The 26910-nt window shown below is 54.7% G+C and overlaps 2 protein-coding genes and 1 non-coding gene across 8 annotated transcripts; 1 reads left to right on the top strand and 2 right to left on the bottom strand.

Annotated features, from left to right (window-relative positions):
- The first annotated feature begins 320 nt into the window (after nucleotides 1-320).
- On the top strand, nucleotides 321-16629 carry PLEKHG2 (pleckstrin homology and RhoGEF domain containing G2). Of its 5 annotated transcripts, none has more exons than XM_059904179.1 (19): nucleotides 321-777; nucleotides 4867-4990; nucleotides 5790-6061; nucleotides 6140-6240; nucleotides 7147-7213; nucleotides 7331-7377; nucleotides 7623-7773; nucleotides 8096-8233; nucleotides 8427-8627; nucleotides 9028-9120; nucleotides 9213-9299; nucleotides 9669-9702; nucleotides 9794-9895; nucleotides 9994-10041; nucleotides 10119-10157; nucleotides 10324-10340; nucleotides 10527-10703; nucleotides 10815-11739; nucleotides 11822-16629. In XM_059904179.1, exons 2-19 carry the CDS (start codon nucleotides 4888-4890, stop codon nucleotides 13594-13596), a joined length of 4377 nt encoding a protein of 1458 aa, XP_059760162.1. In that variant the 5' UTR covers nucleotides 321-777; nucleotides 4867-4887; the 3' UTR covers nucleotides 13597-16629. The 5 variants fall into 5 exon arrangements, with proteins under 5 accessions (XP_059760162.1, XP_059760161.1, XP_059760165.1 ...); XM_059904178.1 differs by lacking the exon at nucleotides 321-777 and adding an exon at nucleotides 3124-4197; XM_059904182.1 differs by lacking the exons at nucleotides 321-777; nucleotides 4867-4990 and adding an exon at nucleotides 3125-4197 and having other exon boundaries at nucleotides 5793-6061.
- Nucleotides 2919-3011, bottom strand: TRNAI-UAU (transfer RNA isoleucine (anticodon UAU)). The gene is given in 2 exon segments: nucleotides 2919-2954; nucleotides 2974-3011. It is a non-coding gene; the product is annotated as a tRNA-Ile (tRNA).
- A 1149-nt stretch (nucleotides 16630-17778) lies between the features above and the next one.
- RPS16 (ribosomal protein S16) lies at nucleotides 17779-20364 on the bottom strand. 2 transcript variants are annotated; one of them, XM_059904070.1, is made up of 5 exons: nucleotides 20255-20364; nucleotides 20016-20117; nucleotides 18270-18366; nucleotides 18121-18168; nucleotides 17779-17982 (listed from the first exon to the last, which is right to left on the bottom strand). In XM_059904070.1, the coding sequence occupies exons 1-5, from the start codon at nucleotides 20312-20314 to the stop codon at nucleotides 17837-17839; spliced, it is 453 nt and encodes a 150-aa protein (XP_059760053.1). In that variant the 5' UTR covers nucleotides 20315-20364; the 3' UTR covers nucleotides 17779-17836. The 2 variants fall into 2 exon arrangements, with proteins under 2 accessions (XP_059760053.1, XP_059760052.1); XM_059904069.1 differs by having other exon boundaries at nucleotides 18121-18366.
- Nucleotides 20365-26910: the final 6546 nt, after the last annotated feature.

The following is a 26910-nucleotide window of genomic DNA, read 5'->3' as shown; positions in this document are numbered from 1 at the left end:
GGTGTGGCCTTTTTTAGAAGCGGGATGGAATCAGCCGATAGCTCCTCCAAACCTCCCCGGAGCCGAGCCGCCAGCGGCGCTTACCTGGCAGGAAGTGACGTCACCTGGCACGGCCATTCACCTGAGAGGGCGGGGCCAGGTGAGATCACCGGGTAGGAACTAGGAGAGCCAGTTCCCGGGGCGTGGGAGGCGCTCCCGTCCCGCCGGGCTCCTTGACCCAGCTCTCGGCCGGGCGCGGGCGGGGACGGGATGTTTCCGTCCCCATGGGGCCGAGGGGGGAGGGCGGGGCGGAGTGGGGAGGACGGAATGTGCCGGGGCACGAGCCCAGGGCAAGCGAAGGAGGCCGGCGCGGCGGGTGGGGGAGGGGTCGTCCCGGAAGCCGGGGCGTCCTGGGGTCCCACCGCCCGGCCTTCCAGGACGGGAGAGAGTGGGGGACTCAGGCTTTCGGCATCTCGGCGGAGGCAGCTTGAAAGCCTTCAGGATTCTAGAATGTCAACACTGTGGAATCTCAGACTTGGTCTCTTGGCGACTTCTAGACCCTGGGTGTCCCAGAACGTTTAGGAATCGCAGAACTGTAGCCTCTGGCTTTCCGGGCTCCTAGAACTTCGGAATTCCAGAATCTTGGCCTGTCGGGATTCGAGAAGTTCGGGATTGCGAGATCTCGACATTTCTGAGCCTTGGAAACTCGTGGTCTCGCGCCCCAGGCGGGGTGGGGGTCGCGGCCGCGTCGGGACGGGGCGGGGCCCCCGGGAGAGCAGCGTCCTCGGACCATACAAGGTAAGAGGCGGCGAGAACCACACTGGGGCGAAGGAGCCCGGCGCCCAGCGCCCGGAAGCCGCCCCGCGTCAGTGCCTGCGCCCCGCCCCCTTCCGCCGCGGCCTCCTACCCCTCTTCCCCCCGCCCCTCACTTCCCTCTCCTCTCCCTACCTCACCCCTTCTCCCTCTCAGTACCTCCTGCCCAGACCCTCCTGCGCCGACCTTCCCCTCCCCTCTTCCCCCACCCTCCCCAGCTCTTCCCCTCCCCCAGCACTCCTCTCCCCTTCCCCTTTTTAATAACCTTACCTTCCTCTCCCCCATTCCCCGTCCTCTATCCCCTCCTCTTTCCTTCCAATTCCCCTCCTCCTGCCCCTTCTCGCCCCCTTTCCTTCTCTCTCCACCCATTCCTTCCCTGCCCACACTCTTCATCCCCTCGGTTCCACCTCCCTCCTCACCCCATTTTCCTCACCCCATTCCCTCCTGCGAGTGTTCTCCTCTTCCCCTCCCCTCCTCATGCCTCCTTGACCTCTCAGCCCTCCTTGGCCCTCTCCCCTCGCCCACTGGCAGGCCCTGACCTTTGATCTCCTCTTCCACGAAGCACCCCCACCCCCGTGCCCCGTTTTGGGAAAGGGCTCAGGTCCCCATACTTGGAGAGGAGGTTTGGGAAAGAGAGAGAGAGAAACCCAGAAACCCAAAGACGCTGGAGAGGAAGAGCAAGCCACGCAGACATTCACAGGCACTGAAAGAACAAGAAGTAACACATCTCTGGTCCTTCCCTTTGCGAAAAACAGATTCTCTGCTCCTTGGAAACAAACAAACTAACAAACCCTCACTTGCGAAAATGGCACCTAGCACAAGCTACCAGTGCCAAACACCTGAGAGTCATTCCTCTTGACTCTTTCCTCAAACCTACACCCCAATTCAACGTCAGTCCTGTCTGATTCACCTTCTAAAGAGATATTTCAATCCACCCTCCTGCCTCCTCCTCTGGCCCCCACCCTGGTTCTATCGGGCATCATCTCCCACCTGAACCATCATAGCAGCCCCTTCCTGGTCTCCTGGCTCAGGCCCCTACCCTAGGTCTCTTCCCCACTCCCCCACTAGGCAACCAGAGGGAAGCTGTCATGACACCTGAGTCAGATCACATAAATGCCAAAGTCCTAAGTCCTCACCAGCCTACACAGCCTGGCTCTCATCTTTGATCACTCTTGCTCTAGTCACTCTGGCTTCCACCAGTGCATTTGCCATACTTCAGCCACAGGGCCTTTGCACTGCCTGTTCCCTCTGCCTGGAATACTCCCCCAGGTATCCCAACAGCTTACTCCCCTTCTTCAGGTCACTGCTCAAATGTTTACTCAGTGAGATGGTCCCTGACTACTATTATTGCAACCCCCATCCTCCCTACCTTGCTGTACTTTTTCCAAGATGTTTATCACCACCTAACATATAAAATGTACTTAGATCTTATGTTTATAGCAATCCTCCCCCACTAGAATGTCAGATCCTCAGGGGCAGGGACTTTGACTTTGTCTTGTTCACTGCTGTATCACTCACACCTAAACCCTAAACAGGAACCAGTCACATAGTGGTCACAAGCTTCAGAATTTGTTGAAAAAAATAAATCGATTCAGAAATGGGGAGAGAAAGAGAGAAAACTCCAAGACACACACGCAAAAAAAATAGTAACTGTGTGAAGTAATGATGTTAAACACTGTGGTAATTATTTCACAATTTACACATATCTAAAATTATTATTTTGTACACCTTGGACTAATACAATGTTATACGGCGATTACATTTCAATAAAACTTGGGGGGGGGGGGGAATCCAAGACAGAAAAAGATGGAGAAGGAGACAGTATCACATAGGCAGTTTGCTGAGGACCCACAGCCTGACACATCTCCTACAAAAGTCTTAAACTGATTTGCAGACTCAAATTCCCAGGCATCTAAGAGGCAATACCACCCCCTGGTGACCAAGAGGAAAACGGCACCTCCCCACAACAGAAAACACTCCCTAACAGATCGTCACCAGAGTCCCAGGATTCCTCCCAGCTTAAAAATTCAGGAGACCGAAACGTTTATTCTTTTAACTGATGTAGATGTTCGGGTTGATTAATAAGATGCATAAATTTATAAAAACCGGTAAGAGAAAACTAAAAGTGCTCCAGGTGAGGATCGAACTCACAACCTCGGCATCGCTCCGCTCGCACTGTTATATAAGTACCGCGCGCTAACCGATTGCGCCACTGGAGCTCCGGCCGCACCCTTGCGCCGCGGGGTCTTTCAGTCATTCCGGGCCACGTGACCTCCATGGATTGCTCCGCCTCGTCTTTGCATATACAAATAGGAATTTTTGGATTGGCCAATCGGAGAAAGTGCGTTACCAGTTCCGGATTCTCACGCCTGGAAGGCTCTTGCTGTAAAAGGGAAAAGTCCGCGAGGCTTTTGGAATGTGGGGGTGTAGCCTGCCTGGGACTCGCCTTCTCATGAATATTCAGAAACCAGAGAGGCGGGGTCTTAACCCTTCGCTGGCTGGCCGGCCGGAAGGCGGCCCCTCCCCCCCGCGGGCGGGAACAGGATATGAGCCCGGGCGGCTGGGGGGAGGGGAAGCCCCAGGCGACCGCCCCCCGCCCCACTGCTGGGACAGGGCTCTCCAGCCACAGATGTATGTGGCGCCGCCGCCGCTAGAGCCGGCGCCACCCATCCCGGAACCTGAGGGGTCCACAGTCGCAGACTCCAGCCTCCCGAAACTGCACCGCGTCCTGAGGGACCCCGAAGCCCAGGCCCCAGCGTCCAGGCTAGAGGACCCCAGATATCCAGGTGCCCAGCGCCCCCTCCTGGAGGAGCTAGGAGTCCGGGACATCAGCGCCGCGCGACCCTGGAGGCCGAGCTTCCTGCACCCGGTTTCCAAGAATTTAGGATCCCAGACCGGAGATTCCCTCCAGAGTTTCCCAGAAAGCTGAGACCAAGACTCCCGGGGTTTGAGGAACTTGGGATACGGACTCCTAGCGCCCCATCCAGCCCGTTTGGGGCTGAAGCGCCCGCTACTTCAAGAGGACCCTGGAATTTGGGGCTCCCTGCGCTCCCTCCTGGAGGTGGTTTATCCCTGCTCTTAGAGTTAGGGGAACTCAGGAATCCGGGCCCCCCACCCCACGGCCCCATCTAGAAGACTCAGGAATTTGGGTTCCCAGCACCCCCATCTGAGACTCAAGAGTCGAGGCCCCCAGCATCTTCCATTTAGAGGACCAAAGAAATTTGGACCACTGCACCCCATTCTCCGAGAGACCCCGGATTCTGGTTCCCGGATCCTGAGAGCCCGAAGTTCAAACCCCTGACTTGCAGAGACGCAGGAGTCCCGGCTCTGCGCCTCCCCGGGGACCGTGCTAGGGTCGAATAGGAACTGGGCTGCCTCGGTTCGGGGCTGGAGACTCCCCGGGAGGTGAGGGGGGAGGCGAGGGGCCCCGACGGGTTGGGGGAGGGGGCGGCGCCGCTGCCGCTGAACAATGAGGGGGCGTGCCGGCGGGGGGCGAGCGGAGGAGCTGGCGGGAGTTGGGGGCTAGAGGGGTGTGGGGAGGCGCTGCCGGGGAGCTGCGGCGGTGGGAACAGTGAGCGGGTCACGGAGGGACTGGCTGGAGGGGGTCGAGAACTCAGGGCCAGCGCCCCAACTCGCAGCCCTCCGCGGGGGAGGGAGCCGTCTGCAGGACCCTGGCATCCGGTCCCCCAGCCTCCTCCGCCCTCCCCTGGGACCCCGCGGCCTCCCGCCCACGGCTTTTTCCCAGCCCTGCCCCTCGCCCTCGGCTCCAGCCAGAGCCCAAACGTTCCCAGGATCCCTGAGCCTCCGGCCCCAGACACACCAGACTCACAGCTTGGACGACTCTTTCGCTCGCTTTACTCTTTTGTCTCACCCTTAACATCTTTTTCTCAGTGTTCTCTCCTCTTGCTCCCCTCTTTCTATCACTTTGCCTCTGTCTTCCCCGGTAGTTACTCCCAGGGCCCCCTCCCAGGATTTAGACCGCACTGTTAATTCTCAGCCCCCAGCCTCTGAGCGTGGGGGGCAGGGAGGCAGGCCTATGGGGTCCTGATATCCAGGAAGGGGGTCTTTCTGCAGAAGCCGCTGAGCCACTCAGCCATGCCCGAAGGAGCCCGTGGACTGGGCCTGTCCAAACCCAGCCCTAGCCTCGGCCGCAGAGGTGAAGTGTGTGACTGTGCGGCTGTGTGTGAGACTCGGACAGGTGAGCCTGTGAGGGAGGGGTGGAGCCTGCTGGGCATTCATTCGTTCATGAAAGACACTGCAACGCTCTGGGGCTGACCCAGTGCTGGCAACACAGGCTGACCAAGACAGCCCCAGCCCTGCATGCACAGAGCTCCAGGTCTGGTCCGCGAGATGGACCCATCCCCATACCGTGATAGTCCAGAGGGGAAGCCCAGCATAGAGTGGTCAGGGCTGGGATGAGGAAAGCCCGGGGGACTGTGGGAACTTAATCTGGGAGGTCCAGGGAGGCTTCCTGGAGGAGGGGACATCTAAACTGAGAATTGAAAGATGAGGAGGAATGAGTTGAGAGAGGCAAGGAAGAGTGTTCACAGAGGGAACAGTATGTGCAGGGGCACAGAGGTGAGAAGAGGCTCCTTATTTGAGTAACTGAAAGAAGCTGAGTGTGACTGGAGTCCAGGGGGTGAGAAGTGGTGTGTCTCGGGAAGAGAGCAGACTGGAAAGGTCTCTAATGGCCACCTTGCACAGGGCCCTGTGGATCTGAGGAATTTGGACTTTACCCTGAGGGCAGGAATGGGGTTATACTCATGGGAGTGACAGAGTCAGGCCAATTAATAAAGTTCTCCCAGGATGACACATGGAGGTGGATTCAAGGAATGGAGGCCAGCAGTCCAGAGAGGACCCTGATGGGAGAGGACAGGGCACAGTGAGGGGAGAAGGGAGCCCATGGGAGAGCTGTCGAGCAGGGGTGGGTGAGCGTGGGCGCTAAGCGCACTTACTCAGTTGGGGAGACCCCCTGATCGCCTCTTCCACACCCCCAGCAGCCCCTGCAACCCCCGCCATGGCCTCCCCCCGAGGTTCTGGGAGCTCCACATCCCTGAGCACAGTGGGCTCAGAGGGGGACCCGGCTCCGGGGCCCACACCAGCCTGCTTGGCCTCCAGGCCAGAGCCCCTTCCAGGGCCCCCCATCCGCCTGCATCTGTCGCCCGTGGAGACCCCGGCTTCAGCGAAACCCTCGAGGCTGGAGCGTGTGGCCCGTGAGATCGTGGAGACGGAGCGGGCCTATGTCCGGGACCTCCGCAGCATCGTGGAGGTGAGGCGGGTGGGCACCCAAGTGCAGTGGGGACCCAGGCCAGCCCCTCCACCCCTGTAACCCCAGTCATCCCCGCAGGACTACCTGGGCCCTCTGCTGGACGGCGGGGTCCTGGGGCTGAGCGCGGAGCAGGTGGGCACGCTGTTTGCCAACATTGAGGACATCTACGAGTTCAGCAGGTCAGGGACGGGTGGGATGGGCAGCAGCGCTGGCTCGGGGGGTCGGGGAGGCAGGCTGTGTTCCAACCCCAACCTTGGCACCCCACAGTGCCCTGTCCAGGCTGGAACATGGGGCGTCATGACATTGGGCAGGGATCATGATGGGGAGTGAGGATCCAGAGTGGTGGAGGAGTGAGGTGGATGGGAGCCTGAGGGCCCAGATGAGGTCCAAATATCGGGATGGGTCCAGGCAGCGAGATGGGGCTATCGCTATGTCAGGTCTGGGATCGCGATGAATCCACGGCTTGTGTGGGGCCTGAGGATCATGACAGTGTGAGCATTTGTGTGACCAGCTCATCCTGGGAAACCCCTCAGTCCCAGACAAACCGGAATGGTTGGTCACTCGCTCCAAGGAGCATGACACCGAGTGTCTTTTTTTTTTTTTTTTTTTTTTTTTTTGGCCACACTGCTTGGCTTGCGGGATCTTAGTTCCCCAACCAGGGACTGAACCCGGACCCAGCAGCGAAAACATGGAGTCCTAACCACTGGACCACCAGGGAATTCCCTAATTACACTTAAAGTTACTGCAGGAGGTTTGTGAGTCACGACAAGATCTCGGGGTCACAGTGGGATCTTAAGATCATCACAGCTCTGAGCGTCCTGACACTCCTCTCCCTGGGTTGTGCCATGAGACCCCCCAGGCTCATGCCTGCTGTGACAAGATCTCAGGCCGAGGAACGTAATGCTGATCAAGGACAAAGTCTGAGCAGGTTGCAGTCTCCCATGTCACGATCAGAGGACCCTTCGTATGGACATGACATCCCTTGAGAGATCCTGGCAGCCACCAAGGCCCCAGTCTCCTGGAGTCCTCCCGTGGGGGGCTGGGGGGGGCAGGGCCGCCCCTCACCCTTCCTCTCCCCTCCACAGCGAGCTCCTGGAGGACTTGGAGGGCAGCAGCAGTGCCGGGGGCATCGCCGAGTGCTTCGTGCAGAGGGTGAGGCGAGGGCCTGGGCTGGGGCCTGGGTAAGGGGGGAGCAGGCCTGGGCCTGGCATGGGGTGGGTCATGGGGAGTCGGGAACTGAGGTCTCCCTGACTCCCTTGCTGCCCACAGAGCGAGGATTTTGACATCTACACGTTGTACTGCATGAACTACCCGAGGTGAGGGCCGAGGAGCCCCTGCTGGGCCCCAGGCTGTGCCCACGAGCTGATGTGCCAGCCAAGCTCCCTCCACCCCGACCCATCCAGCTCCAAGCCCTGCCATACCGTGACGGCGTCCACCCTCTCCCTAACCCACCCCGACCCTGGCGGGCCCCTGAGGGTTCCAAAACCCTGGCCACTCCCTGACCCCTCCCAGCCTTGCCCACCGTAGCTGCAAGTCCCCCTGACCTGTGCTGTGCCCCCAGCTCCCTGGCCCTGCTCCGGGAGCTGTCAGTGTCTCCGCCAGCAGCCCTGTGGCTGCAGGAGCGCCAGACCCAGCTCCACCACTCACTGCCCCTGCAGAGCTTCCTGCTGAAGCCTGTTCAGCGCATCCTCAAGTACCATCTGCTGCTGCAGGTCAGCTGTGGCCCCTGGGGGGCTGCTTGGGGAGGGGCAAGGTCCTGTCCATTGGCCACCTGGTGGAGCATCTGGAGAGTGGACCCTGGATGAGTTGGGCAAGGCCTGGGGAGGCATCCGGTCCCTAGAAACTGGGCCGGTGCTTGGGGCAGGGTCTTGCTGGCAGTGGGGGCTGGCGCCAGCTGATTTCACTTCGTGTCTTTGCCTGTTTGTCTCTCTCCGTCTCTGCCCCTGCCTTTATTTCTCTCTCTCTCTTATCCTTGTCATTCTTTCTTCCTCTGTTCCTCTTCCACTCCCTGGGTGCCTGGTGGCTGCCGTCCAGGAGCTAGGCAAGCACTGGGTGGAGGGCCCAGACGCCGCAGGCCGCGAGATGGTGGAGGAGGCTATCGTGTCCATGACAGCGGTCGCCTGGTACATCAATGACATGAAACGCAAGCAGGAGCACGCTGCGCGCCTCCAGGTGACCCCTGGGAGAGGGCTGGGACCGGCGGCATGGGGGGGAGTGGGCGTGAGGGCCTTTGCGGGGGGTCGGTCAGTGCCTTGGAGGGCGGGCTGGGACAGCACAGTCTGGTTGCTAACCCCCCTGTGTTGGTGTGCGTGCACCGCCCACCGGTGTGTTCCTGTGCCCGCTGCACCCGGCGTGGTCCCGGCAGGAGGTGCAGCGGCGGCTGGGTGGCTGGACCGGTCCGGAGCTCAGTGCTTTTGGCGAGCTGGTGCTGGAGGGTGCATTCCGAGGTGGTGGAGGGGGTGGCCCCCGACTTCGAGGGGGTGAACGGCTGCTCTTTCTGTTCTCACGGATGCTGCTCGTGGCCAAGCGCCGGGGACCAGAATACACATACAAGGGCCACATCTTCGTGAGTTCAGGGATGGGGCAGGGCCAGAATGTTACCTGCCAGGTATGTTCTGTACACGCATACCTGTAGACCTAAAGGCTGGGGGCAGGATCCGCAAGGAGGGACAACCCAGCTTAAAAGGGCCACGTTTTCTTGAGTCCGAGGAGGGGGGACAGGGTTTAATAAGGAGGGGTGAGGCCAGTGGGATGCACGGGTGGTGCGGGCCTGGAGGGCGAGGATCTTCTTGATCCAGATGAGGGGGGGAGGGCTGGTGAGGGAGAGCTGAGCCCAGCCTGGTGGGGAGGGTCGACGGGGGGAAAGGGGACATCTTTATATGGGGTTGGGACCCAGATACACACGAGGGGCACATGGATGAGTCTGAGCCCTCTGAACTTGCCTCCCCTCTCTGCCCCTCATCCAGTGCTGCAACCTGAGTGTGAGCGAGAGCCCTCGAGACCCTCTAGGGTTCAAGGTGTCGGATCTGACCATTCCCAAGCACAGGCACCTGCTCCAGGTGAGCAGAGGGTGGGGCTGGGTGGGCAGGGATCCCCCCCAGTCCCTAGACCTCACCCCTGGCTCCCCATTCCACCCCCACCCCGCCCCCAGGCCAAGAACCAAGAAGAGAAGAGGCTGTGGATTCACTGTCTCCAGCGCCTTTTCTTTGAGAACCACCCCGCCTCCATCCCTGCCAAGGTACAGCTCCTGCCACCGCGGGGGGTCCTCAGGGTGCTGGAGACTCCCCTCCCCCAGTAATACCGAAAAACCCTGAGTGCAGGGGGGGCCGTCTTAGGACATGATAGTTAAATTGCAGTGTTACGTTGCCTCGGTTTCAATCCCAGCTCCATCACATCCCTGCTTTGTGACTTTAGGCAAGTAATTTAACCTCTCTGGCTTCAATTTCCTCACCTGGAGGAATGATAGCACCAACCTCATAGGGCTGCGGTGAGGATTAGTCGTTACCAGTCATGTAAGGCACCTGACATGTAGCAGCACCCTTTAATAGGACCATGACTGGGGTGCTCAGGGACCAGCCCCCTCATCCCTCATCCTTGTCTCTTTCAGGCAAAACAAGTTCTCCTTGAAAACAGCCTGCACTGTGAGTTGGGGCCCTGGGTTGGGAGGATGTGGCAGTAGAGGAATCACTTCTAAGAAAAAGTAAAGTATTAGCCCCAAATCTCTCCCTGCAGGTGCTCCTAAAAGTAAGTCTATCCCAGAGCCCCTGACACCTCCACTTGGGTCTCCGCGACCTCGAGATGCTAGAAGTTTCACCCCTGGACGAAGGAACACAGGTAAAAGAGATGGAACCCTGAGTTCCCCCTCCCTCCACTCCTCCCCCAGAAGCCTGGAGCTGGGCTCCTAACAAGGTTCTGATCCGCCTCTCCCACAGCTCCATCTCCAGGACCTGCCACTACCCGCCGTGGCCGCAGACAGTCTGGTGAGTACCCTTCACCTAAAAGCGAACTAGGCATCAGGTGGGACCTGGCCCCTGACATCACTGTGTCCTCCCTCCAGAGCCCCTGAAGGACCCTTACGTCATGTTACCACAGAACGGTGAGTGACCAGGCAGCCCAGCCTGGTCCGTCCCTGTCTGTCTGTCTGTTCCCGGGGACGCCCGGAGTTCGTGAGGGAGGGGTGATAGGGGCAGCTCATCAATGACAAGGAATAACACTCGTTCTTACATCTCACTCTTTTCTCTTTCTCATCTCCTCATCCCCAGCTAAGCCTAGACTCAAGGTGAGAAATATCCTGGGACAGGGTTTGTTTCGGGTCCTGGACTCGTGGGTCTGAGGGAGGAGGGAGCTTGAGTTCCAAAGTCCTGGGTCTGAAGAAGAAGGGGGCTGGGGACTGGATTCCTCTGTCTGAGGGAGGGAGGGGGACGGGGCCCTGGATTCCTGCCCTCCTTCCTTTCCTTCCTCACAGCACACTGGCAGTGAGGGGGAGCTCTACCCGCTCTTAGAGCCTCTGCCACCAGTTCCAGCTTCTGAACCCCCTGAGGACCTGGAGGACACTGGGCCCCCCACGCTGGACCCCTCTGGGACCTCAATCACTGAAGAAATCCTGGAGCTGCTGAACCAAAGAGGCCTCCGGGATCCAGGGGTGAGCCGGGCATCCCCTCACGGTGGTGTCCTTGGGACTCTGGGCCTGGGCAGGCACAGCCTGGGGGTCAGGGGGGCCAACCCACCCTGATACCTTTGGCTTCTTCCTCAGTGCCCACTACAGCCGCCCCCCCATGACATTCCCAAGTTCCCCGGAGACTCCCAGGTGCCAGGCGACAGTGACACCCTCACATTCCAAGCCCTGCCCAGCCGGGACTCTTCAGAAGAGGAGGAGGAAGAAGAGCTGGATATGGATGAACGGGGCCCTTCCCCACTCCACGTCCTAGAGGGGCTTGAAAGTTCCAGTGCGGCTGAAATGCCTGACATTCCCAGCCTTTCCAAAAATCCTGATGTACCCAACCTCCCTGAAATTCCCAGCCTTTCTGAAATTCCCCAAATGCCCCGCCTTCCCAGTCTCTCTGACGTTTCCAGTGTGTTTGAAATGCCCTGCCTTCCAGCCATACCCAGTGTCCCCGACACTCCTAGTCTTTCCAACGCTCCCACCCTCCCCTGTGACTCCTGGCTCCAGGGACCTCGGCAGGAGCCGGATGAGGCTCTAGCCACCAGGAGAGAACTCTTCCCTGGAAGCAGTTCTGGAAAACTGGGAGAGCCCTTCTCAGAAAGCAGGGCGGGGCAAGAGGAGGACGAAGGAGTATCATACCCAGATTTCCAGCCCCGGGATGTCACCCAAGATCAGGGATTTCCGGATGAGCTGGAGTTCCGCTCTTGCTCAGAAATCCGGAGCGCCTGGCGGGCACTGGAGCAGGGGCACCTGGCCCGGCCAGGTTTCCCAGAGCCACTGGTGATCCTGGAAGATTCAGATCTAAGTGGAGGCAGCGGAAGCGGGAAGGCAGGAGCCCCAACTTCGGAGAGGTCAGCGTCCCGAGTGCGAGAGTTGGCCCGGCTTTACAGCGAGCGGATCCAGCAGATGCAACGGGCCGAGACCCGGGCATCAGCCAACGCCCCCCGCCGCCGGCCACGGGCTCTGGCCCAGCCGCAGCTGTTGCCCTGCCTGCCCCGTGAGCAGGCTGAGCCAGGTGAGGTCCAGGTATGTGGTTGGCAGACACAGCCCATGTGGGGGCATCCGTCCTAACTCGATCCACCTTTCTTTGCATACAGGGCCCCTGCCTGCCTTTGGACACGTGCTCGTATGTGAGCTGGCCTTCCCGCTGACCTGTGCCCAGGAATCTGTCCCACTAAGCCCTGCTGCCCGGGTTCAAGCTGCCACAGCTGTGACTAAGCAGGGAGGCTGCCTGGACGGCCAGGGTCTAAATGTTTCAAGTTTGCCTGACCAAGACCATCTGGGCATCCAGGTTCCAGCTGCTACCCCTCTGCCTGAGCAAGGAGGCCTCTGGAATATCCGGATTCCAAACACCACACCTTTGCCCAAGCAGGAAGGCCCCCCCAACAGCCAGCTGCCAGCTATTACAACTGTGCCGGATCAAGAAGGCCACCAGGAAATCCAAGTTCCAGCTGCCACTCCTTTGCCCGAGCATAGAGGCCATGTGGATATACCAGTTCCATCTACCACCTCTTTTCCTGAGCAAGGATGCCACGTGGACATCCAAGTTCCAATCACCCCAGCTTTGCCTAAGCAGGGAAGTTGCTCTGATACCATGGTTTTAGCCGCCACTCCTACGTCCAAGCGAGAAGGCCACCTGGACAGCCAGAGCCCAACCAACACCCCGTTAACTAAGCAAGGAGATTGTAGGGACGTTCAGTTCCCAGCCACTGCCTGTGGCCAAGCCGTCGATCCTTTGCTTATACACAGAAGCAGCCTAGACCCTCAGATCCCAGCTGACACCCCACTGCCCTTGCAACATGACCTCCCCGACATTCAGGTTCCGGGTACCTCACCTTTGCCTGCACATGGAGGCCACCTAGACCATCAGACCCCAGCCAACACTCTGCCGTCCTTGTCCCAGGACCTCCCACACTTTCAGGTTCCAGCTGCCACACCTTTCCCGCAGCCACAAGGCCTCACGGACACCCAGGTCCAAGCCCTCCCACCTTTGCCCCAGCAGGGAGGCCTCCCAGACATCCAGGGTCCAGCTGCCGCGCCTCTGCTTGAGGAGCAAAGCCTCACAGACCTCCAGGTTCACAAACTGACACCTTTGTTGGAGCAGAAGAGCCTCACCAACGACCATGTTCCAGCTGCCGCGCCTCTGCTTGAGGAGCAAAGCCTCACAGACCTCCAGGTTCACAAACTGACACCTTTGTTGGAGCAGAAGAGCCTCACCAACGACCATGTTCCAGCTGCCGCGCCTCTGCTTGAGGAGCAAAGCCTCACAGACCTCCAGGTTCACAAACTGACACCTTTGTTGGAGCAGAAGAGCCTCACCAACGACCATGTTCCAGCTGCCCCACCTTTGCCTGAGCGAGGAGGCCCTCGGGACATTCAGGGCCTGTTACCCACCCGAGTCCAGACCACGGTGGTTTTGTCTAAACAAGGAGGCCACGCGGTCTCTCATGTTGCCAGGTCAGAGTCTTCAGACTTGAGCCCACCCCACAGTCCCCGACTCGCAACCCGGCAGCTCCTGGGCTCCAACGCAGCTGCCCTCTCAAGATACCTGGCAGCCTCATACATCAGCCAGAGCCTGGCGCGGCGGCAAGGGCCTGGAGGAGAGGCTCCCCCAGCCGCCCGGGGCCCTTGGTCCTCCTCTGCCCCCACGTCACGGGCACCTTCACCGCCACCCCAGCCTCAACCCCCAGCGCCCCCAGCCAGGAGGCTCAGCTATGCCACCACGGTCAACATCCATGTCGGGGGTGGCGGGCGGCTACAGCCGGCCAAGGCCCAGGTCAGGTTGAACCACCCTGCTCTCTTGGCAACCCCCCAGGAATCGGTGGGCCTTCGCAGAGCCCAGGGGGCTCCCGATGCCCCTTTCCACATGTGAGCCAGGATGTCGGGCTTCTTGAAAAGCAGAGACTTCAACCAGATGCCACAGACCCTCAGAATTCACCCAGAAGTCCAGACGCTGAACACAGGTCTAAAAATTGCCACAGCTTTCCAACACCTGGAGTCTTCGGCGAATGGTCCTTATTACTTAACCTGGATTAACCCAACAGGGATGGGGAAGGGGATGTCATTAATATTTTGTTAATTAATATTATGAAATTATGTATCTTTTCCCATTCTGGGGGCCATGGGGGATGACAGAAGACAACAATGAATGGGAAGGTCTGATACAGCACGAATTAGTCGTTCTGAAAATTTGGGGAATCTCAAACTCCTTTGAGAATTACTGAAGACTGGACCCATTACAGTTTGGTGTATGATTTTAGAGGGCTTATGAACTGCTTGATGCCTATCCAGGAAGGCCAAGTTAAGAAGCTTTTTCCCAAGCAGATCCCTCAAAATTCATTCCCTTAGCAGTTTATCCAGTTGATGTGTCCCACCATCATCTATTCCTCTCATCTACTTAGCCAATTCTATCCACCCAGCTCTCTCTCCGTCATCTCCCTCTGTCCATCTGTCTTCCAATCCATCATTCCCACCCATATGTCTTGCTTTATTCAACTTTCTCTACCCTATTCATCCATCATCCTACCCCACCCCCCATCTAGCACCCGTTCCTCCGTCAATCCACTCATCTATTCCACATGTCCATCTTCTCCAACCAACTCTCTCCATTCATCCATTTGTCCCTCCATATTCCCACCTATGTCCATTCATTCATACATCTGATCACTCAACCATCTCCTAATCCATCAAGCCAACCGTCCATTTAACCATCTCTACCACCATCCATCCAACCATTTTAATCTCTTTCCATCCATCCCTCCTTAATTGGATTCTTCTGGGTCTTGGTACTACAAAATTTCAGAGACAGTTCCCTGCTAACGCCAAAATGGATCAGGTTTGGGGTTCTGGCAGAAGTGTCCCACATCTGCCTTATTTCTCTTAGCAACCACTCTCCACCCTCCTAAGTATTCCAGTTCTTGTACCCACCCATCCAATTCTTGTATCAGATCTCTCTACCCCGTCTCTCTAGTTGGGGACCTCTGCAGTGCCTCAATATGCCCCCACACCCCAAAGTAATTCAGGTCTTAGGGACAAAGCCTTTTATATTAAGATCGTTCTGTCCCCCTCCCAGCAGTGGTGTGCCCAGTGGGAAGCACAGTTTAAGCAGTTTCTTTGGTAACATTCGCTGCTTTTATTGAACACTTAAGTTCTTGTGCTTTAGAGCATCATCTATTTAGTCTTCCCTGGAATTCTCTGAGACACCACAGCATCATGGCTGAGTTGAAGTCCCAGCTTTTCTAGTACTTGGTGTGTTAACTTCCCTCCGAGCCTGGGTTTCCTCATCTGTACAATGAGGACAGCAGTATCTGCCTCGCAGGATCATCGTAAAGCTTCAGTGAGTGTATCCTTACTTCCCAAATGTGTTTAAGCCTGACTCACCGAGGCACTGTTCAAATCAGATGCCCCAGGATCTAGTCCCAACCCATGGAATGAGAACCTCCAAGGCAGGAGCCTAAGAATCTGGTTTTAACAATCAATTAACAACAACAACAAAAAATGCTATTATTGAGTACTAACTGCATACCACAGGCATTAATCACTTTATTTGAACTCATTCACTTTGAGTCCTCACAACATCCCTAAAAGGCAAGTGAGGATGATTTTTACGCCCCACTTTAGAGATGAGGAAACTGAGGCACAGAGAGGATAAGGGACTTGCCCAGTCAAACAAGTGGGAAGGAGCAGAGCTGGGACTCATCCACGCTGCCAAGCCCGTCGGCACTTTTACTTGAGTGTGTCAGGCGCTACTCTTGTCACTGGGGGCACAACAGCGAACAATTCCTTGCCCACAAGGGGCTTGCGGCCTGGTGCTCCAAAGGGCCTAGGTAACTGGTCATTAGCTGGGGAAACTGAGTAAGTCCTGGCTCAATAAGTGTTAGCTGCTGGCTTCTATTCAGTTACTGCGTGGTTACCATGCCACACACCAGGGCCTAGGCCAAGTCGGGCTTCTTGGCCTGGACCTGCTCCACTGCAGCCTCCCAACAAAGGTCAGGACTGAGGCTGGCCCTCCCCTCTTCCGCCCCCGGCTGCACATTCCCAGCTGAAAGAAAGTTCCCAGCCTGGCCTGGGCTCCCAGCGGTGCCGGAATTCCCGGTATTTGAGGAGGCAGCAGGGAGGAAGAAGGCTGTCTACTCCAAGGCTTGGAGTGAGGACGGAGAGGCAAGCCCCCTCGGCCGCTCCAGATGCGACCCAGCTGTGCCTCTGCGAGGGGCTAGGAGTCTCAGTAAGGGGGTCTCTGGACCCCGTGGGGAAACCCTGGGCACTAGGCCTGCCTCGGCCCCTCCAACTCCCTGTCCCTGAATTCCATTCCTCCTGCCTGCCCAACTCCTACCTCTGCTTCATGACCCCAGCTCCAACGCCTCCTCAGGAATACCTTTCTTGCTGGTCTACTACAGCCTGCCTTTTGTAAACTGTCTTTAGAGCTGCAGTTAAGACAGGCTTGAAAAGGGAAAGGGCAGCTGTCCACTGCCTTCTTTGGGACACTGCTGCCCTCCTTGGGATGTTTAGGTTAATGCCAGCCAAACCCAGTTAACCCGAGTTAACTCCAGCTCCAATGCAAAACTTGGTGAGGTAGTTGTTTAGCCACTAGGCTAACTTTCTCACCAGCTAACACGAAGACACCTGCCTGTCACCAACCTCACAGGGATGTTGTAAACACTTAGCCTGGCAACCAGCTGGAGCTCAATCAACCCCACTCTCCATCTGTAAGAAGCACTTTATTTGTATGTTTTCTCTGTACACCAGTGCTGTCCCACAGAATTTTCCTGTCAGTGACAGTGTTCTCATGGGTGCAGCCCAGCTTGGCGGCCACACATGGCTACGGTTTTGGTAGGGCAGACATACAAAAAGGGCAACTAGTGAGTAAATCCCAAGGTCCTTTTATAAAGAAAATTTGTGAAACTACTCTTTGATTAAGTGTGTAATGATGTTCTTGCCAGTACTCTCAGCAGGGGGTGTAGTGAGGAAGCCCACTTGGGGGCAGATCACTTAAGTATCCAGGTTGGCTGCAAAGGCTGGTATGGAAGCACAGATGCCCTTCCCACCCCAGTGATGTTCACTAGCTTCCTTTAAAAATGGGAAAAGAAACTGAAGGCAACTTAATTCACAAACACTTCCCTATACATATACCAGGGCCATCCCACAGAACTTTCTTCCATGATGGAAATGCTCTATCATCTCTGCAGCCCAGTGGTAGCAACTGAGAGCCCGCCTATGTCAGCTATTATCATCCCATGGCAGACACAACAGATGAACAAGTCCTCGGACCTGTATGTTCCCAGGCCCGTAAGGACAGTCACCATACTGAGCGTAACGGGGACCTGCTTTAAGGAGGCCACGGGGGTGTGGCAGACTTTCTCAGGAGTTACTGTTGACATCCTGAAGGATGTGGCCAGTCAGGGGGAAATCACCCATCCACAACGGGGTGCTTACAGCCCCCTGCCCCAATCTCAATCCTATCTACACTACAGGTTGGCATTAAGAAAAATTCCTTTCTCAACACAGGCACGGATGGCTCTTAGTTGCTGACTTAAAGACTCCATCCAGGCAGTTTCTCCTCACTTTGTAGTAAAGATGATTGATCTTACACATTTCCCCTGCTCTTCTCTGACATGTCATTAAAACAACAAGCAAAGAGACTTCCCTGGTGGCGCAGTGGCTAAGACTCCACATTCCTAATGCGAGGGGCCTGGGTTTGATCCCTGGTCAGGGAACTAGATCCCACATGCCGCAACTAAGACCCGGCACAGCCACATAAATAAATATTTAAGAATAAATAAAAAAATAAAACAACCGCAAAAAGATTGAAAAAAAAAAAAAACTCACAAGGATACCCCGCACAACCAATGACCTAGGACCACGCCCACCTCAGCTGTGCCAACACACTGGACTCCTCTGGAGGTGCACAGAAACTGAGACCAGGTCTGCTCCCACCAGCCTCTCCAACCCAACCCATCTCCTACCCTGAGTGGTAGCCTCTAGAAAGGCTTCTGGGGCATTTCTTGCATTCCTTTTAGACAAACACCGCCACAGAAGACCACACCATAGTCCTTGAAACCTTAAATCCCATAACATTTTTATTATAAAGGTGAACCCTGATCTTTATGATGGGCTTATCGGTAGGATTTCTGGTAGCGAGCACGGGCACCAGGACCTCCAAACTTTTTGGATTCGCAGCGACGGGGATCAGCTACCAGCAGGGTCCGGTCATACTGGATGAGGATGTCTTTGATCTCCTTCTTGGAAGCCTCATCCACGTCTGGGGATTAAAGTATGGGTGAAGATTTAGATACGCCAGGAAGTGTCCTCCTGCTCTTTGTGACTAAATGCAAGAGTGCCAGAGCTAGACCTGGACCTGCCCCCACCCACCTGATGGGAAGGACCCACCCTCACTCACATTTCTGGTAATAGGCCACCAAGGCTTTGGAGATGGACTGGCGGATTGCTGTGAGAAAGAAACACACACACAAAAAAGGTACATCAGCTTCAGGAACACCCAAGGGTAGGACCCACCTTCCACCCATGTGCCCAGTTCCTGGGACTCACCGTAAATCTGAGCTACGTGACCACCACCCTTCACTCGGACACGGATGTCCACACCAGCAAATCGCTCCTTGCCCAGAAGCAGAACAGGTTCCAGTAGCTAGAGCAACAAGAAGCATGACAGCATTTTAGATCACAACCTGGGCAGCCAAGCCACCTCACTGAACATTCCTCCACAGCTCTCTCCAAGTAGCTTCGGCCAGCACTGGCCTCAAAGTATTAGTGCAAGAGCGCGGGGCTGTTACTCAAAGCACTCTGCACAGCCAGCAAAGCAGGGAGGTTTCCAAGACAGAAGAGATTGCTGAAGGCAACCTGAAACTTGAGCTGGGCTCCCTCCTCTGTGTTTCCCTCTGGACATCAGATTACCTATCTTTAAGATTGATTCTTAGAATGCTGGCACTTTAGCCCAACACTAAGGAAAACCTCTGCAGCCACCAAGGCTTCCCCGAACAGTGAAAAGCCACTCCTGAGCTATGTCACGTGCTTTCCCCACCTGAGCTCTGTGCCCTCCCTTTGAGCCTCACATATTTCCAGAAAAATTACAACTATGCTATAACCCTACTTTGTTTTACCTACTTCAGGCCTCAGCTCACAAGTCTCCCCCAACCCTGCTCTGACCCTTCCACCCAGGTTTGAGCCAGAAACCTTCTCTGGGCTCCTCTACGCCGGCTCTGACTACTTTGGAGGAGTGTCTGGTATTGGGGTCCAATGTGTCTCCCCCACTGGATTGGGAGCTCTGTGAGGGCAGGCCCTGAAGCCATCAGGGTCACTGATTTGTCTCCAGCACTCAACACAGGCTGCACACACAAAGCCTTCGAGTAAACTGACAGTAAGAATAAGCCACAATACTCAATTATCTGCTATACAAAGGAATCTCAGACACCACCTTATCAAGTTTTAACTAACCCTGCAACAGAGATGTTATTCTTCACCTTTAAAAGCAACAGACTTAACAAATGCATTCTCACACACACCAACCACCTCACAAGGACAATCCAATTTACCCTCACAACAGCCCTCCAAGGTAGGAATTATTCCTATTTCACAGAAAAGGTGAGTTACTGCCTCAAATCACACAGCTAGAAAAGGCAGAAATCAAACTCGGATCTCTTTCCATTCTGAGCCAAAGAAACTGAGACCTTCCAATAAAACTTTATTCAGGGAAAAAAAAAAAAAGAAAGAAACTGAGGCTCAGACAGGGAGGGGAGAAACTCCTTTCACTGCCAAGCACAACAAACTCAAATTCTTGTTCTTATAAAGCTCATTGAGTGTGTACAATATTCAAACCCTACTTTAATCACAACGTTTTGAAAAACAAAACATTGATTCTTGTTGTCGGAGAGTGTATACTACCCTAAAAATCAGAACGTTAAGATATAAACAACCTTATGTCCCCCATTAAATTACTGCAAGAAATCAGACCACATAAACTTGGGAAATCCCCATGGAATCCGGTCCCCAACTGAGTGAGCTTCCAAATAACCCAGTTAAGCACCTGCTTAATCTTCAACATCCACGTTTTCACTCTCAATTCAAGCTTTTATAACATCGCCTGAACCCCCAACACCCGACTCCATTCATCGACAAATACCCCATTTTTTTGTTCCCTACTCAGCTTCTAAACGTCCCATTGTTGACACCAGACCTTTCAGCTTCCAAGATCGAGGAACTCCAGTAACCCACTTATTCCAACATCTCCATCTCCAGAACCCTCCACTCAACCCAAACAACCATCCTCAATTCCGGCACCTTGTACTGCAGTGTGCGAGGTTCGATCATCTCCAGGGGTCGCCCGTTCACCTTGATGAGGCCGTTACCTCGTTTGCAGTGCGCCACGGCCGTGGCCGTCTTCTGTGGAAAGCGAAGGGAAAACAACGGAGCCACGTGAGCTCCGGGCCCCGGCTCCCAAGTCGACCCCAGACCCCTGCCCACAAGCCTCTCCCCGACCCAGGCCTCCCCTCGCCCCTAGCATCGGGAGCCCGGCTCACCTTGCGTCCGAAGACCTGCACCGACTGCAGAGGACCCTTGGACGGCATGGCTGCGGGCATTCACAGGAGCTCCTCACCGCGCGGCGCTGCAACCGGAAAAGGAAAACGCGGGGCCACCCTGGCTGCTTTTCAGGGTCTGCGCAGGCGCGTTGTGCTCAGCTTCGCGACAGGAGGGAGCTTTACGGCTCGTGGGCGGGGCTTTGGATTGGCGGCGGGAAGGTGGGTCCAGAGAGCGGAGGGGGCGGGACCCGGGAGCGGAGGGGGCGGGACCCGGGAGCGGAAGGGGCGGGGCTTGAAGGGTGTTGGGGGCCGACAGAGAAGGGTGAGGACCAGCCGTAATTCACATCATTGGTCTTCATTGGTCACCGCCAGTTCTCATTTGCATTTAGGCTCTTTAATAACCTCCCTCCGCTCCCATACGCAACCGATTATCACCCTCTTCGAAAGAGATTTGTGTTACTGTTTCATCATCGGCAATCTTCTTCCTCTCTAGCGTTCCCTCCCGAGAAACCTGGCAGGATTCAGACTCCCCCTACGTCCTAGAACCCACCTCCTTAGAGAGTCCCCCCAGAATCCTTTTCCTCTTAGAGCCCCGTATCCCAGAATCTGGCTTTCACCAGAACTTCCCTCCTTTTAGAGCCTCCTCCTGCCAGAATTCTTCTCAAAGAGGTCTTCTCCCAAATTCCCCTCCTCAGAGTCCTCACCCTAGACTTCTTTCCCTGAGTCTCCCTCCACTCAGGGCCCTCTCCCCCCGCCGTAATTCTCCCCAGAATCTTTCTCTCCTCAGACCCACGACCTCTAGAATCCCCCTTCTTCAGAAGCTCCTTCTCCCCCAATCCGCTTTTCCCGCAACTGTCCCCCTAGAACCCGTTTTCACAAAATCTTCATCACTTTCAGAGCCTCCTCCCTCAAAATCTACCTTTCCCAAGAATTTGTTTCCCTTCAGAGCCTCCTCTCCCGAGCAATTGTCTCCCCTGAAATTTGCCTCCCCACTAGAATCCCCAACTCCTTGGAGGCCCTCCCTCCAAAATTCTACTCTTCAGAGTCTCTATCTGAGAACCCTCTTTCTCCAGACCCCCCCCCAAATCACCCTTCTCTCTAGGCCCCTCCCACATAGAATTCTCTATCCCAGGGGTCCCCAACCCTCAGGATCTAACACCTGGTGGTATGAGGTGGAGCTGATGTAATAATAATAGAAATAAAATGCACAATAAATGTAATGCACTTGAATCATCCTGAAACCATCCTCACTCCCACCCCCGGTCCTTGGAAAAATTGTCTTCCACGAAAACGGTCCCTGGTGCCAAAAAGGTTGGGGACCACTGCTCTATCCCCAGTCCCCCCAGCCCATCTGAGGAACCTCAGGATTGGGTAGCTCCCTGGCTCCCCACCACTCAGGATGCTCCCTTCCTAGCCCAGAGCTTCCTCTCAGGGCTTCAGGGAGCCCACCGTTGCCTCAGTTTCTCTGGCAGCAATGGGTCTGGAGTCCAAGGTGCAAAGGGGTGTGGTTGCTCACCTGTTCCTGGAGGGCCCAAGGCAGGGTGGAGATTGGTGGGCGGGTCGGGGGCCGGAGGGAGGGTCCTGCAGCTCAGAGTCCAGCTCCTAAAGGGTGAGAGAGGGAGAGGAGCCAGGGCCCGGGGAGAGAGGACCCAGAGGCTGAATTGGAGGGACCCACGGACAGATACACAGCACAAGAGAGAGACAGGCACACATGGAGGAGAAGGCAAAGATGGGACCAACAGAGGAGAGGAAAAAGAAGAGAGACACCAGGTCAGTCAGAGATAGAGCCAGGAGACACAAGTGACAGAGATCCAGAGGCAGAGAGGCCAACCCTCAGAGAAAGGAGACTGGCAGGTACAGGCAGGCATGAAGATTCCAAGACACTTTCAACAGAAATAGAAGTAGAAAGCAGAGCAGAGACTCCCAAATATGCACCTGCAGACACAGATAAAGCCTAACACTGGTGTTTTCCAATGAGAAGACAGGCCACAGAATGCACACACTTTCACACACTTTGTACTGCCTTATGGGCCTGTTTAGGGGGCAGGGGAAGCTTCCAAACTCTCCAGTCTCTCCATGGTGATCCTCATAGCCTTGCTAAGTCTGGTATCTTGGGTGGGGGGGGGGGAAAGAAGGGGGTCTGGGAGTCCCCTGACCTAGGTCCTCCCTACTCTAGGGTCACCATCTCCCCCAGCCTCTTGGAGTACATTTCCTGGGTATCTGTGGAAGGGAGGGAAAGGGGGCAATTCTCCTCACCTATTCCAGTTTTCCAACTTGCTCCCACTTTCTGTAGCTCTTGTTTCTAGGACCCCAGGCCGGAACCAGAGAAAGTCTGGGGGTGGGCAGGGTGCCCATGTGGCCTCTCTGGACCATCCTCCTGCTGGTGCTGCCCTTGGGCGGCCTAGGACCACCCTTCTGCCCAAGGGAGACTTTCTACTTCCTCATTGCCATCATGAAGTTGCTGGTAAGGAGGGAGGGAAGAGCCAGCAGACAGAGGCAGGCTAGTTAGGGAGTGGGAGGGGGGCATGTTTGAGGAAGGGTCAGTCTCTCCCCAACCAAGATCTGATTTTACTCCCTACCCCGCCATTGTAGGGAAGCAAAAATGATGGCACTCTTTACACCGCAGATGATCTTTCGGTGAGTATCTCATTAGCTCCTTACTGAAGTTGGAAGTTTAGGGAGAATCCACTAGGCTCAGAACACGCACATGTTAAGGCCAGGAGACAGGCGGGCTGGTATTCTGGCTGTCCAGCTCCTGACCCACCCCAGCCTTGACAAATATATATGGCTGCGTTGTGTCTTCATTGCTGCGCACGGGCTTTCTCTAGTTGCAGGGAGCTGGGGCTACTCTTCGGGCTACTCTGCGTGGGCTTCTCATTGCGGTGGCTTCTCTTGATGCATAGCACGGGCTCTAGGCCTGTAGGCTTTAGTGGCTGTGGCACTTGGGTTCAGTAGTTGTGGCGCACGGGCTTAGTTGCTCCATGGCATGTGGGATCTTCCCGGACCAGGGCTCAAACCCGTGTCCCCTGCATTGGCAGGCGGATTCTTAACCACTGCACCACCAGGGACGTCCAACAAATATATTTTATTCACTGCTGTCTCCAACACCTACTACAGTGACTGGCACATAATCACAACAAAGGATGATGGTGATGATTACAGCTATTCTTATATAGTGCTTACCCTGTGCCAGGTACTGGTCAGTATATTAGCTTAATTACTCTTCACGCTGACCCTATGAGGTAAACAAGGCCATCATGTATGGATGTGAAGGTGTACACTGCACAAGAATCCCACATGTACAAGGACAGTATTCTCATCCTGGATATATTTGTCAATTTCTAGCAGACGGCAGTAAAGTATCTTGTTCTAACAAAATCAGCACTTAGAAGTACTTTAAGGAAGGAGTGTCTTTTTCTAACTTACACAGGTGCACTTCCAGTGAAGGTAGAAGGTAGGGATTATTCAGAGCTCCACTTTACAGATGAGGAAACTGAGGCTCAGAGAGGTGAAGGGGCTTGTCCCAGGCCACAAGTCAGAAATTGTGGGGGTGAGGACTTGGGATCAGCCCTTGCCCAGAGACACCAGATCATTCTGTCCCCACAGGTGTGTCCTGCTGAGGCTCTAGGCTGCTTCTGGCTGGAGCTGTCTGTGATTGGGTTTGAGGAGGGCCCATCCATGGAGACTGCTGTGTTCCGGCTACAGCGCCTATTGGATGCCCTGGGGTCCTGGCTGTGGGTGACTGGCTGGGGCCCTTGTTCACCCTGTGAAGGATACCCTCAGAGACCTGTCCATCTTTTTCTGGCCAAACTCTTGGAGTTATTACAGGGGGCTCATGCTTAGCATCTGCCCTCAGCATGAACCTGGGAGGATACAGACTCCCTGGTACTCCCGGAGAGGCTGCGTGGAGAGAGGGAGAGGAGATTTGGTCTCCAGCCCCAGTTCCCAAACCCCAAGCCTTCTCCTTCTAGGCCAGAGGACCTCACCTGGAGCCCCGGAAGCCAGGGGAAGAGGAGAGAAGGTGAAAAATAAGGTGAGATCTGAAGCCTGAAGTCTCTGACCTACTGGGGCAGAGGGTTGGATAAATTGCCCACACCTGTCCCCGTTGTTCTCCCTCTCTTTCAGATACTCTCTCCTCTCTCCTCTTCCAGGAAGGGACCGAGAATTGCACACCTGTCCTCCAAACTCATCCCCATCCCTTGAAGACAGGAAGAGTCTTGTGGCTCACATTCCTGGCTGCAAATAGTCACCACCTGGAAAACTTTTAAGTGATGCTGATGGCCAGGTCCCAGCCCAGAGAATTTGACAATTGGTCTCTGGTGAATCCTGAACATCTATATACGTATTTTTTGAATTTTTGAATTTTATTTAATTTATTTTTTTGTACAGCAGGTTCTTATTAGTTATCTATTTTATACGTATTAGTGTATATATGTCAATCCCAATCTCCCAGTTCATCCCACCCCCACCACCACCCCCTGCCACTTTCCCCCCTTGGTGTCCATACGTTTGTTCTCTACATCTGTCTCTATTTCTGCCCTGCAAACTGGTTCATCTGTACCATTTTTCTAGGTTCCACATATATGCATTAATATACGATAGTGCTGAACATCTATATTTTTAAAGTCAACTTTATTGAGGCATAACTTACATACATTTTTTAAAATATAAATTTATTCATTTATTTATTTTTGGCTGCGTTGGGTCTTTGTTGCTGCGCGCGGGCTTTCTCTAGTTGCGGTGAGCAGGGGCTACTCTTCGTTGCGGTGCGCGGGCTTCTCATTGCGGTGGCTTCTCTTGTTGCCAAGCACGGGCTCTAGGCATGCAGGCTTCAGTAGTTGTGGCACGTGGGCTTAGTTGCTCCGCGGCATGTGGGATCTTCCTGGACCAGGGCTTAAACCCGTGTCCCCTGCATTGGCAGGTGGATTCTTAACCACTGCGCCACCAGGGAAGCCCCTACATACATTTTAAGTGTACATTTCAATGAGTTCTGACGAATGGATATATACCACCACATTTCCATCACCCCAAAGCATTCATTTATGCCTCTTCCCGATCAGTCTCCATCTCTAGTCCTAGACACCCACTAATCTGCTTTCTGTTTGTATAGATTAGTTTCGCCTGCTCTAGAATTTCATATGAATGGAATAATACTGTACATATCCTAGTGTCTGGCTTCTTTCACTCAGCTAATGTTTTTCAGATACATTCATATGTGTATCAATAGCTTGTTATTATTCCATTGCATGTGTGTACTGCAACTTGTTTATCCATTGTCCTCATGATGGACATTGGGTTGTTTCCAGTTTGGGGCTATTATACATCTCTCTCTCTTATCTTCTCAACTATTCTGATGTGCTGCCAGGTTGAGGGTTGAGAACCACTGATACACCAAAGAAGAGCTTTCCACAGGGAGAAAATGACAGTTCCTGCTCCTTCCTGGAGTAAATGTCTTCCTGCAGAAGTGTCAATAGGCATTTTTATGTGGACTCCTATTTTTTATTTATTTATTTATTTATTTATTTATTTTTTGGCTGTGTTGGGTCTTCGCTTCTGTGCGAGGGCTTTCTCTAGTTGCGGCAAGCGTGGGCCACTCTTCATCGCGGTGCGCGGGCCTCTCACTGTCACGGCCTCTCTTGCTGCGGAGCACAGGCTCCAGACACGCAGGCTCAGTAGTTGTGGCTCATGGGCCCAGCCGCTCCGCGGCATGTGGGATCCTCCCAGACCAGGGCTCGAACCCGTGTCCCCTGCATTGGCAGGCGGACTCTCAACCACTGCGCCACCAGGGAAGCCCTGGACTCCTATTTTAAAGAACTGCTGTTTAAAGGAACCAAGCTTATAGAAGGGGAAACTTTTTTTTTTTTGGCCTCACCCTGTGGCATGTGGGATCTTAGTTCCCCAACCAAGGATGGAACCCACGCCCCCTGCAGAGTCTTAACCACTGGATGGCCAGGGAATTCCCAGGGAAACATTTCTATTGTGTGTGCAGCCCCTCCCCAATCTGTCTTGGGTTCATTTTGGGGTTGGAGGGGAGACTGTATGCTTATGCAGAGATGCACCTGTGGTGTATACTCACTTCATGGACTACACGTCTTATGAACCTGCTGCCAGTCCAACAGCAACTCATTCCCTTTTAACTAACTAGATGTATATTAAATTTCTGTAAATTTAATCCGGATGTCTCAATGCTTATGTGGGAAATTTTAGCAATGTGTTCTAAAAGTTTCGATTATTTTTTCCTCCATCAGGTTAATTTTTCATATCTCTACCTCATACTTGGTTGTCTTTGCCATCTCTCTGACAAATAACTACTACTATGTAAATTCACATTTCAGTCAATTTAGGGAGCTTGCTAAGGAAAACAAGGGCTTCGGGGTTACCTAACTTGGGGAGGAGTCTTAGGTCTGCCACTTTGCAGTTACATAGTTTATTTTTCTGAGCTTCGGTTACCTTGTCTGCAAAGTAGGGGTATCTACCTCCTAGGAATGTTTCAGAGGCTGTGAGATTAAAGTCTGATTTATTTGCAAATTTGTTATTATTTGCTAATCCCCTGCTTCCTCACGGCTTGGCACACCACGTTAGTGATCTGGACTAAATTCAAGCAAGCACTTATTTCTGGCTAGAAAAGGCCGATCCCAGGGGTTTATAACACTCCG

Source organism: Balaenoptera ricei, chromosome 19 (genome assembly GCF_028023285.1).
Source record: "Balaenoptera ricei isolate mBalRic1 chromosome 19, mBalRic1.hap2, whole genome shotgun sequence".
In the NCBI taxonomy this organism is placed as follows: domain Eukaryota; kingdom Metazoa; phylum Chordata; class Mammalia; order Artiodactyla; family Balaenopteridae; genus Balaenoptera; species Balaenoptera ricei.
Note: the sequence above shows the minus strand (reverse complement) of the source record. Positions and strands in the feature narration are given on the sequence as shown.